Source organism: Aspergillus neoniger (genome assembly GCF_003184625.1).
Source record: "Aspergillus neoniger CBS 115656 unplaced genomic scaffold BO87scaffold_5, whole genome shotgun sequence".
Taxonomy (NCBI): domain Eukaryota; kingdom Fungi; phylum Ascomycota; class Eurotiomycetes; order Eurotiales; family Aspergillaceae; genus Aspergillus; species Aspergillus neoniger.
Genome location: NW_020291133.1, coordinates 496842 through 508657, shown reverse-complemented (window position 1 = coordinate 508657; position 11816 = coordinate 496842). Strand labels below are relative to the sequence as shown.

The following is an 11816-nucleotide window of genomic DNA, read 5'->3' as shown; positions in this document are numbered from 1 at the left end:
CGTGCCGTCAATTATGCCTGGGCCTTTTGTGTGCCGGTGTGTGAAATAAGTACTTTGATAGATCTTTCCTCATGCTCACGGCTCCGGTGAAGATAGCCAGCTGACTTTCCCGGCCCGCCAATGCATATCTCACCATGAATGCCACTTTCCTCGATAGGCTCCAGGTTATCGTCTAGCAGATAAACAAGCGTTTCCAATGGGCTGGCCAATGCTGATGCGGTCTTCCAGACAGTCCGGCAAGGTTACCCTGTACATGGTCGTCAGGGTAGTCCCCTCAGTAGGACCGTACCCATTCCACAGGTTTTCTGGGGGTTCCTTCTCCAGGACAAATCGCAGCGCTCGTGGATTCGCTGCCTCGCCAGCTGTTACCACATGGCGCAAAGCACGAAATGCATTGGGGGCTGTTGACGCAATTATATTGAAGAGGGCCGTTGGGATGATCATCACGCTCGCTCGGGTGTCAGTCAAAAAGGCAGGAAGACGGCTTGGGTCGGTTGCGACTCCCTTTGGCAGTACCACGATAGTCCTCCGGGCTATCAGCGTGGCCCACATCTCAAACAGACTCAGATCGAAGCCAGGATTGTTGAATGCGGTCACGCGATCGGTATGTGACAGCGGAGTCATGTTGTTCTTCATTGCCAAATGGAGGATGCTGCTTGTCTGGATCTGAACGGGTTTCGGCTTTCCCGTGGACCCCAATGTGAAAAGGATGTGACTGCGTCCGTCCTCTTTCTGTTCTGAGTAACCAGGTGACTATGGTGGCGGAATAGCGCGGGTTCGAGGTGTTCCATCGGGTAAAGGTCGAAGCCTTGATACCTATTGGTAGAAAAATCCTCAATGATCACTCGTCTGACGGCAACATCACGTAACAATTCACAGATCCGCTTCGGGGGCTGGTTAGGCTCAAGAGGGACGCATGTTGCACCGACGAGATGGACGGCCACTTGGGCCACCACTTGACCCAGGCCAGGGTTGAGAAGAATACCGACGGGCTCTTCCGCCTCAACCTTGTCTTTCAGCTGAAGACTGTCCGCCAGGCATGTGGCACGGGCTAGCAGTTGCCCATACGTGAGGGCTTGAGGCCCGTCCAGCACGGCCATAGTGTCTGAATGCTCTTGAGCATGTTGCTCCAGAACTCTTTCCATCATGGTATAGCAAACCATTGTGAACTCCATCAGTTGAACTGGACTCTTCTCTTAGCGGAAAGTTGGGTCCAGTTCAGAAGTTAGGGACGGTGTCTGAACTGAGCAGGTACATGCAAATGGAGGGTTCGATGAAATATGTATTGATTGACAATCAAATGTCTCGATGCTTTCATTTGTGGTTTCTTTCTGCGGGCAAACAGGAAAGCAGCAAGGCAAGTACTTATCATAAATCCACGGCATCCTCCAAATGGCATCGCCGTTCAATACGTACTCCGCTGAAGTCGCTCGGGGTTTTAATCTCCACGGCAGTCCAACATCAACCTCGCGATTCCGCGGCCAACTGCTATGTCCGGAACGACGGCGACCCGATCGCCGTCCCATGCGTGAACGCTGAGATCATCACCGGTCGCGACAAGGTGATGTAGTCGACAAGAATTTGTGAGTGCAACTCGCCGGATCCAGCAGGTGGACGAACTTTTGACTTTCAACTCGTCACGAAGGCCGTTCTTCTGGCAATCTACTGGCCCGCGCATGCTGATCAATGAAGGTTTACTCCACAAGAGAATAAAAGATCCGGTGCAAGTTGACAAGAAGACAAAAGCCGTTCAAAGGAGCATGGCAATCAATGATCATTGTGTATAATCTGATCTCAGATGTGAGTCAATGCATATGTATAACCATCATCAGATGAGTGGGTCTGATGGCTAGATCGATATGTCATGTGGCTATATTGTTGAAAAGAGGAATCATTGATATCATAGCATTTCATGTAAAGTTTGACCAAGGACTGACAGAGAATTTTTCATTTGCTGTCCATGCCACCTGTACCCCATATTGCGAATGAACTCCATTGGGAAGCGAGAACTAGGGTTTGGGGTCTATCCCGCAAGCGTCGGCCGGACGTTTGTCACTCATGGGTTTGAGCATTTCCTAATCAAGATGCACACTGGGTGCTACCCACCATATACCAGCCAGTGTCGTTTTGTGTGTCCAGATCGACGTGTCCTAAGGACAGCAAGAACACACATTACCATGGATAGGAACAAGTCTCAGACTTCCATGCTTTGACTTATAAAGTCTCGCCAACAAACTCCATCGAGAAATCAACCGCCCTTTGCACGCGTAGCTTTACCTGCCTGCGAAACAGTGGAAGAAACGCTATACCTGAACTCACACGATGCAGCTCCCGCCTTCATTGACTGCGGCCCTGCAGTCGGGCATCGCCAAGCGACGACAGCAAGGCCAATACTTTGAAATGAGCCCTCCTGCCACCGAAATGGGCATGGTTGACTTCGGGTCCAATGACACGCTAGGCCTCCGATCCAGTCCCTCCATGCACGAAATCTTCCACAGAGAATTGAAAAAGAGCCCTGACTTCGTTATCGGAGCTGGCGCGAGCCGATGCCTCGGTGGTTCCACCAACGAGGTCACGAAATTGGAGAGACTGCTAGCCTACTTCCACCACGGCAAAGAGGCCGTGTTCTTCAACTCAGGATACGAAGCCAACGTTGGCATATATAGCACCTTGCCTCAACCCGGGGATGCCATTATCCACGACATCACGGCCCACGCGAGCATCCGTGATGGGATCCGTTATGGCCGTGCGTCCATCGTAAAAGCTTTTGCACATAATGATCTCCAGTCGCTAGACGATGTGCTTGAAAAGCTTAAGCTCGAATCGGCCGATATAAACTGCGGGAGAAGAACGGTGTTCGTTGCTCTGGAGTCATTCTACAGTATGGAAGGGGATATCTCACCTATCCCGAAAATCCTCTTGCATGTTAGAAGTGCTCTACCGGCTGGCAATGGAGTGCTCATAGTTGATGAGGCTCACTCGACGGATATTGTTGGACCCAACGGCTCAGGATACATATGTCACTTGGGACTGGAGAAGGAACCCATTATATCAATGCAGAGCTTTGGCAAAGGCCCTGGTGCCTTGGGTGGTATGTGCCCTTCAACTTCCTGCCTCCGTCACTGGCTAGCTTAACGTGCACCAGGCGTAGTCATTTGCGATCCTTTGATCAAAGAATACATGGCCAACTTCGCACGAGGCCTGATGTACTCGACCGGGCCTTCCTTCCCCACAATCGCCGCCATCAGAGCTTCGATTGCCACCCTCAGCAGCGCAGACGGGGAGCAGGTAAGAACACTAGCGATCAGACCTTTCTAATATATCCCAAGTCTAAATAATGGTCACCGCAAATAGCGCCGCCAGAGGCTCCGCGCAAACATCATGCTCTTCCACCAGCTCATCCTCATGCATCCAAGGCGACAGGCTCTATCCATCTCCGGGGTTCTAAAGTTTCCCTCCATTGAGCATAATAAAAAAGGAGAGGCATTCGTGGCCATCATCCCCATCATCACCAAGCAAGGACAATGCCACAAGCTACAGCAGAGACTGCAGGAATACGGGTTCCGTACCCATGCAGTCCGATACCCTGCTGTCCCAAAAGATGAGGAGCATGTCCGCTTGATGCTGCACGCGGATAACAAGCCGGACGAGATCAGAGGCTTTGCGCGAGTGTTGATGGAATGGGGCTGGGAAATGATGCAGGTTGGGCCCAGGCCGGAGTCTCGACTGTAAATTGGCAGGACAGATGGCTCGTGTACTATTGTTCGGTTCGAGGTTGTGACTTATTACGCTCGTTTGTATAGTGCACAGATCACACAACATCACTCCACATAGTCACTGCCGCTCAACACAAGCGATGAGACTCTGCGTCTTCAATTCAGGTCAGGTTGACCATATCGATAATGTCCCCAATAGATTAATTCCGGCAGATGCTCTTTCTAAGCCACATGAGATGTTTCTAGAACGCAAGGCGAGCAGAGGAGAAGGGCAGATCGTTCACAAATCGTTCGAATCATCATCAGCCGTAGTCGTGGCAAGGGAGCGGACAGGTCCGACTCGGAAGGCAACTTCCTCCTGTATTCGCGTATGAGCCTGTATTCGTCCCTTTTCCCTTTACTTTCTGTGTTCTGTTTCTCGCTAATCGCTATCTAATTGGTTATTGTCTTCCAAGTCGTTAGAAAGGGATGTCGCCAAGAACTATGCAGCATTACTGTTTGATCACTCCTTTTCTCCTGTATTAGTAGAAATATGTTAGTTTCGCTCAAATTGATCACTTCGATGACTAAGGATATATAGCAGCATGAGTTAGGCCGAGCAGCTGTCTTGTCCATATCTGGTATGGTTATCACTGCACGTAACTGCAGATAGCCTGAGGTTGCTTTTTGCTGGGCTCAGTAAAACCGGGCCCCTAGAACAAACGATAATGACATTCTAGTAGATATCCGGTGGGCATAATCCCATGACCTTCGAGTTCCAGCCATCGGGTTTGGCCGACTTGCTGAAGGCCTTGCATAAGTCCACTGCTTCGTACAATGATAAGAAAGGCCAGAATCAGATGAGTCATCTTGCTTCACTGCTCATTGATCAACCGGAGGTACTTTGAATAGAAGAAGTAAATGTTGACATTCCCAAGGGACACTTTCTGCGCTTTACCGCTTCTTTCCAACCGCATATATGGTCTTGGCTTGATGCTGTTCTCAAAGAGTAGACGAGGCATTGGTCCTCGGCAGAGAGAGCGTGCATCGGGGAGACTCCGCAAGCGTCCTCCGTGCTTGACCCAATGAGGCCCAAGCAAATGCGATCCTCGGCGCCAAGCCTTACGGATCGTCTGGAGGATCCCGGATTATTAATTACCGGAAAAACAAAATGTTGGAACCGTTTTAGGGAAGAAATCGATATCTGCAGGCTGTCCCCGTCCTACTGTGTATGGTACTTTGGTGATACCCGGCGAAATCAATGTTTACCAGTATCTCACGGGACAATCAGTATGTTTGCATGGAAAGGGAGACGGACAAATGTTCCTTTGTCCCGACAGCACTTCCGAGGAAATGACACCCACCCCACGAAGATCAATATGGGTGGTTGGTGGTTGGGCAGACACACAAAAGTCCGACCACCCCCATCTCCCACAATAATAATGATGCTAATCGGTGATGGTAATGGCGAACCACCAAAGTTACGGTGTGACGGGGAAGAAGTACGTAACACTCGGTAATATGGAACATTCTTTAGTGGGGAAGGAGACATTCTGCCGCTGCCTCTTTGGGACACTGGCCGTTCCAGAAGTTACCGTGAGCCGAGGTGATACACGGCTGTTACCGCGCTAGAACAATTCAGGGTCACACGGTGGGCGTTGGGCAGACTGCTGCGGTGTACGAGGGATGTTCCGGGAGTCGGCACCCGCCCTTACCGCCTGAAACCAACCAACCCCCATTTGGCGCCTCACTATTAGGTACTGGCGCTAAACTGTTTGGGGGGACTACAGACGACGAGGGCGCTAATGCTGTCCGATGCGGTCAGGCGCCTGCAACTTTTCTGTTATGCGATCAATATTACCTTTGCAGTCTAGTGGACTCCGCCGGGACCCGATGTTACGGACAAACCGTCATCCACCCACGTAACTAGTACTGGTTCAGCAGAGGTTAAGATTAATTGTTACCGTCACTTTCTCTTTTAGTGTGTTTCCCCGTTATCTGCCTTTTCTGGATTTCCTGGTTTGAGATCATTACTACACAGTTATTCCCTTTGCCGCTGACTGTCCTGGCTTGGCTTGGCTCTTCCTTATCCTCTCTCTCCCTCTCTCTCTCTCCCTGCTTCTTTGGTTCCTTTGAATCTTCTCCCTTGTCTACTCTCTTTTCATCCTCCTCGTCTTCGTCGTCTCCCTATTCTTCTCTCTGAACTCGTTCCGGTGGACATCTACTTCACTTTCCGTCTCCATCTCTCTCGCTGTCTGCAAAAGTCGTGTGCCTGCATACGGACCCGGCCGTCTTCCGCTTTTGGCATCTTCCGCTCGGCTGGGTCTCTGGCCAGTGCCAACACAGCAAGTGTGTTGTTGCTAGTAGCCGATCTGCTCAAACTACTACTAGTGCTAGACTATATCTATCAGATATACTCCCACTGGGGAACCGCCCACTGGACGTTCCCCTCCCTCCTCTTCTGCTCTCGTGCTCTCTTCCCATCCATGTATCTCGTTCAGACTCTCGACCAGAGCGCCTCGACGGGCCTAGGACGCCTTATTAAACAGTTTTCCTCTGGATCTAAATTGTGAAGATGATGGTCCCAAGAGCTTATCTTTTCAGTTCCCTACCTCCGTCTCCGAAGACATCTCTCCGTCAACATGGTGAGAGAACTCCAGTCACCAAGTCCTCCCTGGATCTTCTCCCCGTCCAAGATTATGCGAGTCTCGAATTTCCATCCGACTCTTCTCCGCAGACCATGCACACCAGTCCGGTTGTGATACCCCCGAAGCGGGCTCCTCGCGTGACCTCGGTGCATTCGCAGACCGCAAAGAAAGGGCCAGCCACGCCGAAGAAGTCTAGAACGGTGTCTCACAAGTCGTCGTCGGCCACTTTGACTGACCGGTCCGTGCCAAGTTCGATTGCGTCGATTCTGGAAGCCACGGCAATCCCCGTGCCTCGCCGGGGATGGACTGTTCGAGAGACTCGCAACCGCAGGAAACTGCCTCGTGTGGATCATGTGCAGCAATTCAGCAAGCTGCTGATGGACGGTGTGGGCGATAATTCGATGGAGAGCACGGGCAACACAGTGCTGGATCTACTTTTGAGTCCCCCGGATGAGGTCGACAAGTCTACAGTTGGGAGTGATTGTGACAGTGAGGCGCCATCTTTCTCCGCTTGCTCTATGTCCCTTGAGTCGACGCCGTCGTTGGAGCGCGACTACGACTCACCATCCAGTCTCCCGGCACCATCTACGCCGTCAAGCCAGCGGAGCCCGTTGGAGCGAAAGTTTCACCGCCAATCACCTTGTGAGAACTGCATCTTCGACCACCCTTTGCTAGACAACGAAGTGTCGGACACGGAAGAGGATTTTGTCGAGCAGGCCTCATTGCCCGATCTGACCCCGAAGAGCCCGACACCATCTCGAACGTTCCCGCGGTTAGGATCCACATTCAAATCTAACCTAACGGCTTCTTTGCGAGCAATTAAATCTGCTGCGCAGAGTGTCTCGGCCTTTGCTACTCCTTCCGTTCAGCCGGACGACTTTCTGACCCGGTCGCTCTTCATGATCACGCCGGAGATGACGGACGACCGACGGCCTCCGCCCATGAACGAGCCGCCATCTCCCGCACTCCGACGGTACCTGAACCCAATAACGGTCTCACCAGCGGAGATGTATGCTTATCAGGAATACCCACACGAGTCCCTTGATAGCCCCAACTGCCCTGTTTCCGTGCAAATGCAAACGTACCATCGCTCGGGTAGGCGCGGCAGTCGCAGGAGCGGGTTCCACCTGGCTCGCTCTGAGGGCCGCGACCGACAGCTGCTACCATTCGACCCGGAGATCCCGCCCATGTCACGCCAGCGCGAGCCGCGGGAGAACAGCGATTTCCTGCGCATGGTGGTTCTCGAGATGAACATGCGACGCAGCGGCAAGCTTCGGGACGATGTTCCGACGCGGGCCCGGATCTGGCTGCCACCCCGCAAGGGCAGTCAGGGCCGTTATGTTCGGTATGACTATTACGAGGATGATGATGAGGACGAGAACGCAGTTCCCTCTCGTTGGGTCGGGATCTCTGTGAGCAGTCTGTAAAACAGTGCCACTTCACCTCAACTTCTTTTTTTGCTTTACACACACTCAATGCGCACAGCGTGGCGCATGGATTCCGGACTTGGCTATTCTTTTTACTTTGCTTTTCTTGTACATATTTTTGCATAGATATTGGAGGCGTTCCCCTTTGGGTTAACGGGGCATAGCGAGGCGTTTGGGAAAAGGGGAGAACCACCTATTCATTTGGAATATTGCTAGAATACACCTGGCTGGCTTTAGGTAGAACAATTGCTACTATCATTTACTTTGGACATCATCTACAGACGCCGCTCATGTGCGGGACAAAACCGAACACAGTGAAACAAGTCGTTATCACCACCGACTCGAAAGCGATAAGTGATAAGTAACGGAGTCCGGAGTACACTACAGCGACTAAGACTACTAATTCCGGATCGAACTAACTAACGAACGCAGCTATTAAGTAGTCCTTCTCTAGCGACCTACCTAATTCATCTAGCTCCAGACTGTTTACCAGGCTACTCTACCCGTGCAGGACTGTCCCGATACGTGTTAGATTATTCTGTATTGGGCTTAGTTGGTTGGTGTTGATGCTTAAGTGCGCCTTCTCGGAACAGTTCCGCTGGATTTAGATCATCGTGATTTGATTTGGTTTGTATAATCTATCGCTAATAAAAAGTCGAAGTTCTAATCATCAAGATGTTTCAGATACATTTGTAATGAGTTAAGGGTAAGTCAGGAGATGATCATAATGAAAGCATGCGTATGACAGAAAGTTTATTTCATGTGGTTGTTGGGTATCACGCGAGCCAAGGCGCATTACTCCGTACTACTATTATATTATTACTTAGTAATATTGTGATCATTATTATTATTGTTGTTGTTTTGTTTTGTTTGTGTTTTGTTGTCCCCTGATCCCCCGAGCCCAACCGCTGCATGTTACTTATGTCGTGTGTTGTGTGTCATTAGGCAGGGGGGACTGCCTTGTCTGCCAGGGATAAGTTGACTTGTAATACTATTCCCACAGTCACTTGGTTACTAGTAGGACAAGGACAATTTATGCTCTAACCTTCACTTCCTCCAAGACAAGACAAGAAAATAATACGATCGCTGATCTACACCCACAGACGGTACTATGTAGAATAACTACTGGTTAGGGTATTGTTCCACCCCCACGGTCAATAGAAAAAATAAACTCAACACGCGGAGGTTAAATAATGGCCTGATGACGCCATGACAGGTGCGATAGAGTTCACGCCTATTGTCATCACTTGTTGTTAGGTTATCCAGTTAGGTTGGGGTATTTATGTATGTATGTATGATACTACCGTTCGTATGTTATGTTATGTATCTTGTCAAAATTCATTGATGCAGAGATTGCAGTAGAATAGGAGAGCTTGAATAGGTAAAATACGAATCCGGTTTTATTGTAAACTACTACCTGAGAAGGTATGATGGCTGGCTGGCTGGCTGGCTAGTGATGGATGACACTGTGCAGGGTTCCCTTATCTCTGTCCAATGGGGAATCAAAATTACCCATGACTCTTTCAATATGAATGTCTCAGCCATCAGTGTTAGTTTTCATTCCTTAGGGATTGCCTGACTGGCTTGGTCGGATTGGGAGTTAGACTGGTCTGTTGGCTAGTTTGTTTTTCTAGTTAGTGGTAAACTACTAGTTGTAAGGAGTAGCTTATGGCTGGATTGCAGAGCTAGATTGCAGGGCTGGACTGGGTATTTCTAGTTTCTTTCATGGATGATGGGTGTATGATTTAGTTTCTAGTAGCGTATCCAATCCATGCGATCTATTTGGACAATATAGTGGCATTCATGTTCTTTTAATGGGCGTGTATTCTCCCTATCCCGCGAACTTTTTGAACGCTACCATAGAACCGTACCATTGAGGGTACTTCATGATCACAACCCACGACAAATGGCAGAGGCAGGTTTGAATTATGCATATGTTGGTATATGAGATCTTAAGATGGTGGTTGGTTGGTGGTAAGACGTGGTGGTCAGAATCCGCTCCTAGTGTGCTTTAATATTGAATCTTCCGAAATCAGTATCGCTAGGCTATCCGGTAAAAGCTGGAAACGTGAGTCAACAGACTCAGAACGCGTATCCATTGTAAGCTTAGAAGAGAGAATGTGAGATCGACCGGATCCTCACAGTGGTGGTAGTGGTCAGAGATCACGTAGGCAGATATGGTAAAGTATCGATAATGCCTGGCTATAGTGAATGTCTCAATGTCTCACATTCTGCAAAGCTATATGAGGATAGAGAGGGTGATATCCTTTGAATAATATACGAGATAGTACAGAGTATCTAGTAGGAGAAAACTAACGAGGAATAAAGAGTGAATTAGCAGCATATGGTCACTATATTGTACGGCTGATATATTCTTCCGCTCCGTTATCTGCCTTCAGCTTGACGGCAGTGACCCACATCGTCGCTTGCTGCTTATCACTACTGGACTAAGTACTACTAGTAGTATCATCGCTACATGTATACTTGCATCCATTGAGCTCATTGGCACTCCTTGCACGCAAATAAACTAATTCTGTCTTATCTGTTTAACAAAAAGCTACAATCATGTTATACCGTGCGGCTTACCGTTTTCCCACTACCTTATACAGGACCAGAAGATCACCATCAGCTCGGTATCTCCATCAAGTCACGGCAGACTTCCAGAACTACGACTCAAAGGGGAATCTAGTCACCGAAAAGGTCCCTGTCATCGCCGGTGATCCAGGAGAAACCTACCTTTTGGTGTATCCAGAAGTCGGCAGTGCTTTCCGTGCTGCTGCAAAGAAAGAACACCACTCTGCGCCTGTTGCGGACGTTATACCAACATGCAAACTTGTGTTCTTTCATGAGTCGCAGCATTTTGGGTTTGGTAAGCAGTTCTCTGTCATTCCAGTCAACATATATACTGTTTATAATATTTGCTCATGAATTGATATCAGAGTCGCCCGGTTATCCCCGCCTCTACGCCCCAACGCACATCTCACGCCAAACGGAGTCGAGTATATCCCCTGCGACTTTGTTTCTGGACGGGAAAATGCATGAGTTTGTTCTAGATGGGACTGCAGATGGTATACTAATACATTACGTGGTTATGATTGGATGAACTCTAACATTGATATAGCTCAGTTTGCTTATCATGCAAGCGCTAGTGCACAGAATCTCAAGCATGTCTTGGAACAGTTGAAAGACGTGTGAAGGCTACTTACTTCTTTTCATTGCGAGCACATCTAATGCCCAAGGACCTATCAGATATCTTTAATCATTGCTAATGATGATAGGCATGTTTCGCATAAACCAGATCATATCTTAATGACGCTTGATACTAATCTTGATATTGCTGAAGAAACTATTCTAGCTGGATTGCTAGAGAGTAGACATCGAATCCCATCCGAAATATTTCCAAATTTTATATTTCCATTGTCGCTTTAGGTAGGTTAAGTATGAGACCTAGGTTTCCTTGAGGTAGAGACTCTACTCCTTATTGTAGAAAACCCAGTACCTTGGTCCAAGCACCAGGCGCACAGCTGTATCTACGGTGGTATCAAAAACAGTTACTTCCTCACATGATACACATAATAGTACACCGTCTCATGGAGATGATCCCTAGCATAAGTAGGAACTCTATTGTGAACTAGCTACCATTTCTGACGATAAATAACGAACTAATCGTACATGATATAAACAACACAATATCCTATGTTTAGTATATAGCTCCAACACCTTATCTCTTTCTCTCCTACTATCCACTCCAGCACAAAGTTATGCACTATCCACCGAAATCCATCAAAAGAAACTAGTAGTAAGATAACAGACTACCTATAAGATTATAGTTAGTTCATCGGTCACAAGACCATAACACGAACTGCCAATTCCACATTATTAATCAAGATCGAGCTTATTCGATCCACAGCAGCTAATCATGAAACCAATCCATGTCAATAGCAAGCCATAGTATATAGTAGTGATCTCACTGCTAGTCGGTGGAATTATTACCCGTTTGGATACTTAGTACTTACATCATAATATACTATTCTCAGATCTGACAC

General features: G+C 48.6%; 4 protein-coding genes across 4 annotated transcripts; 3 read left to right on the top strand and 1 right to left on the bottom strand.

The window, feature by feature from the left end:
• Positions 1 to 165: 165 nt before the first annotated feature.
• Positions 166 to 1163, bottom strand: BO87DRAFT_456137 (acetyl-CoA synthetase-like protein; the record flags this gene model as incomplete). Its single annotated transcript, XM_025628703.1, has 2 exons — positions 166 to 666; positions 747 to 1163. The coding sequence occupies 2 exons, from the start codon at positions 1161 to 1163 to the stop codon at positions 166 to 168; spliced, it is 918 nt and encodes a 305-aa protein (XP_025483276.1).
• A 1159-nt stretch (positions 1164 to 2322) lies between these two features.
• On the top strand, positions 2323 to 3732 carry BO87DRAFT_394056 (aminotransferase class I/II-fold pyridoxal phosphate-dependent enzyme; the record flags this gene model as incomplete). Its single annotated transcript, XM_025625095.1, has 3 exons — positions 2323 to 3091; positions 3146 to 3288; positions 3355 to 3732. 3 exons carry the CDS (start codon positions 2323 to 2325, stop codon positions 3730 to 3732), a joined length of 1290 nt encoding a protein of 429 aa, XP_025483275.1.
• Positions 3733 to 6270: 2538 nt separating this feature from the next.
• BO87DRAFT_351803 (uncharacterized protein) lies at positions 6271 to 8033 on the top strand (the record flags this gene model as incomplete). Its single annotated transcript, XM_025621154.1, has 2 exons — positions 6271 to 7755; positions 7897 to 8033. The coding sequence occupies 2 exons, from the start codon at positions 6271 to 6273 to the stop codon at positions 7984 to 7986; spliced, it is 1575 nt and encodes a 524-aa protein (XP_025483274.1). The 3' UTR covers positions 7987 to 8033.
• Positions 8034 to 10224: 2191 nt separating this feature from the next.
• On the top strand, positions 10225 to 11068 carry BO87DRAFT_413189 (uncharacterized protein). Its single transcript, XM_025626554.1, has 3 exons — positions 10225 to 10639; positions 10710 to 10838; positions 10892 to 11068. Exons 1-3 carry the CDS (start codon positions 10336 to 10338, stop codon positions 10963 to 10965), a joined length of 507 nt encoding a protein of 168 aa, XP_025483273.1. The 5' UTR covers positions 10225 to 10335; the 3' UTR covers positions 10966 to 11068.
• The last annotated feature ends 748 nt before the right edge of the window (positions 11069 to 11816 follow it).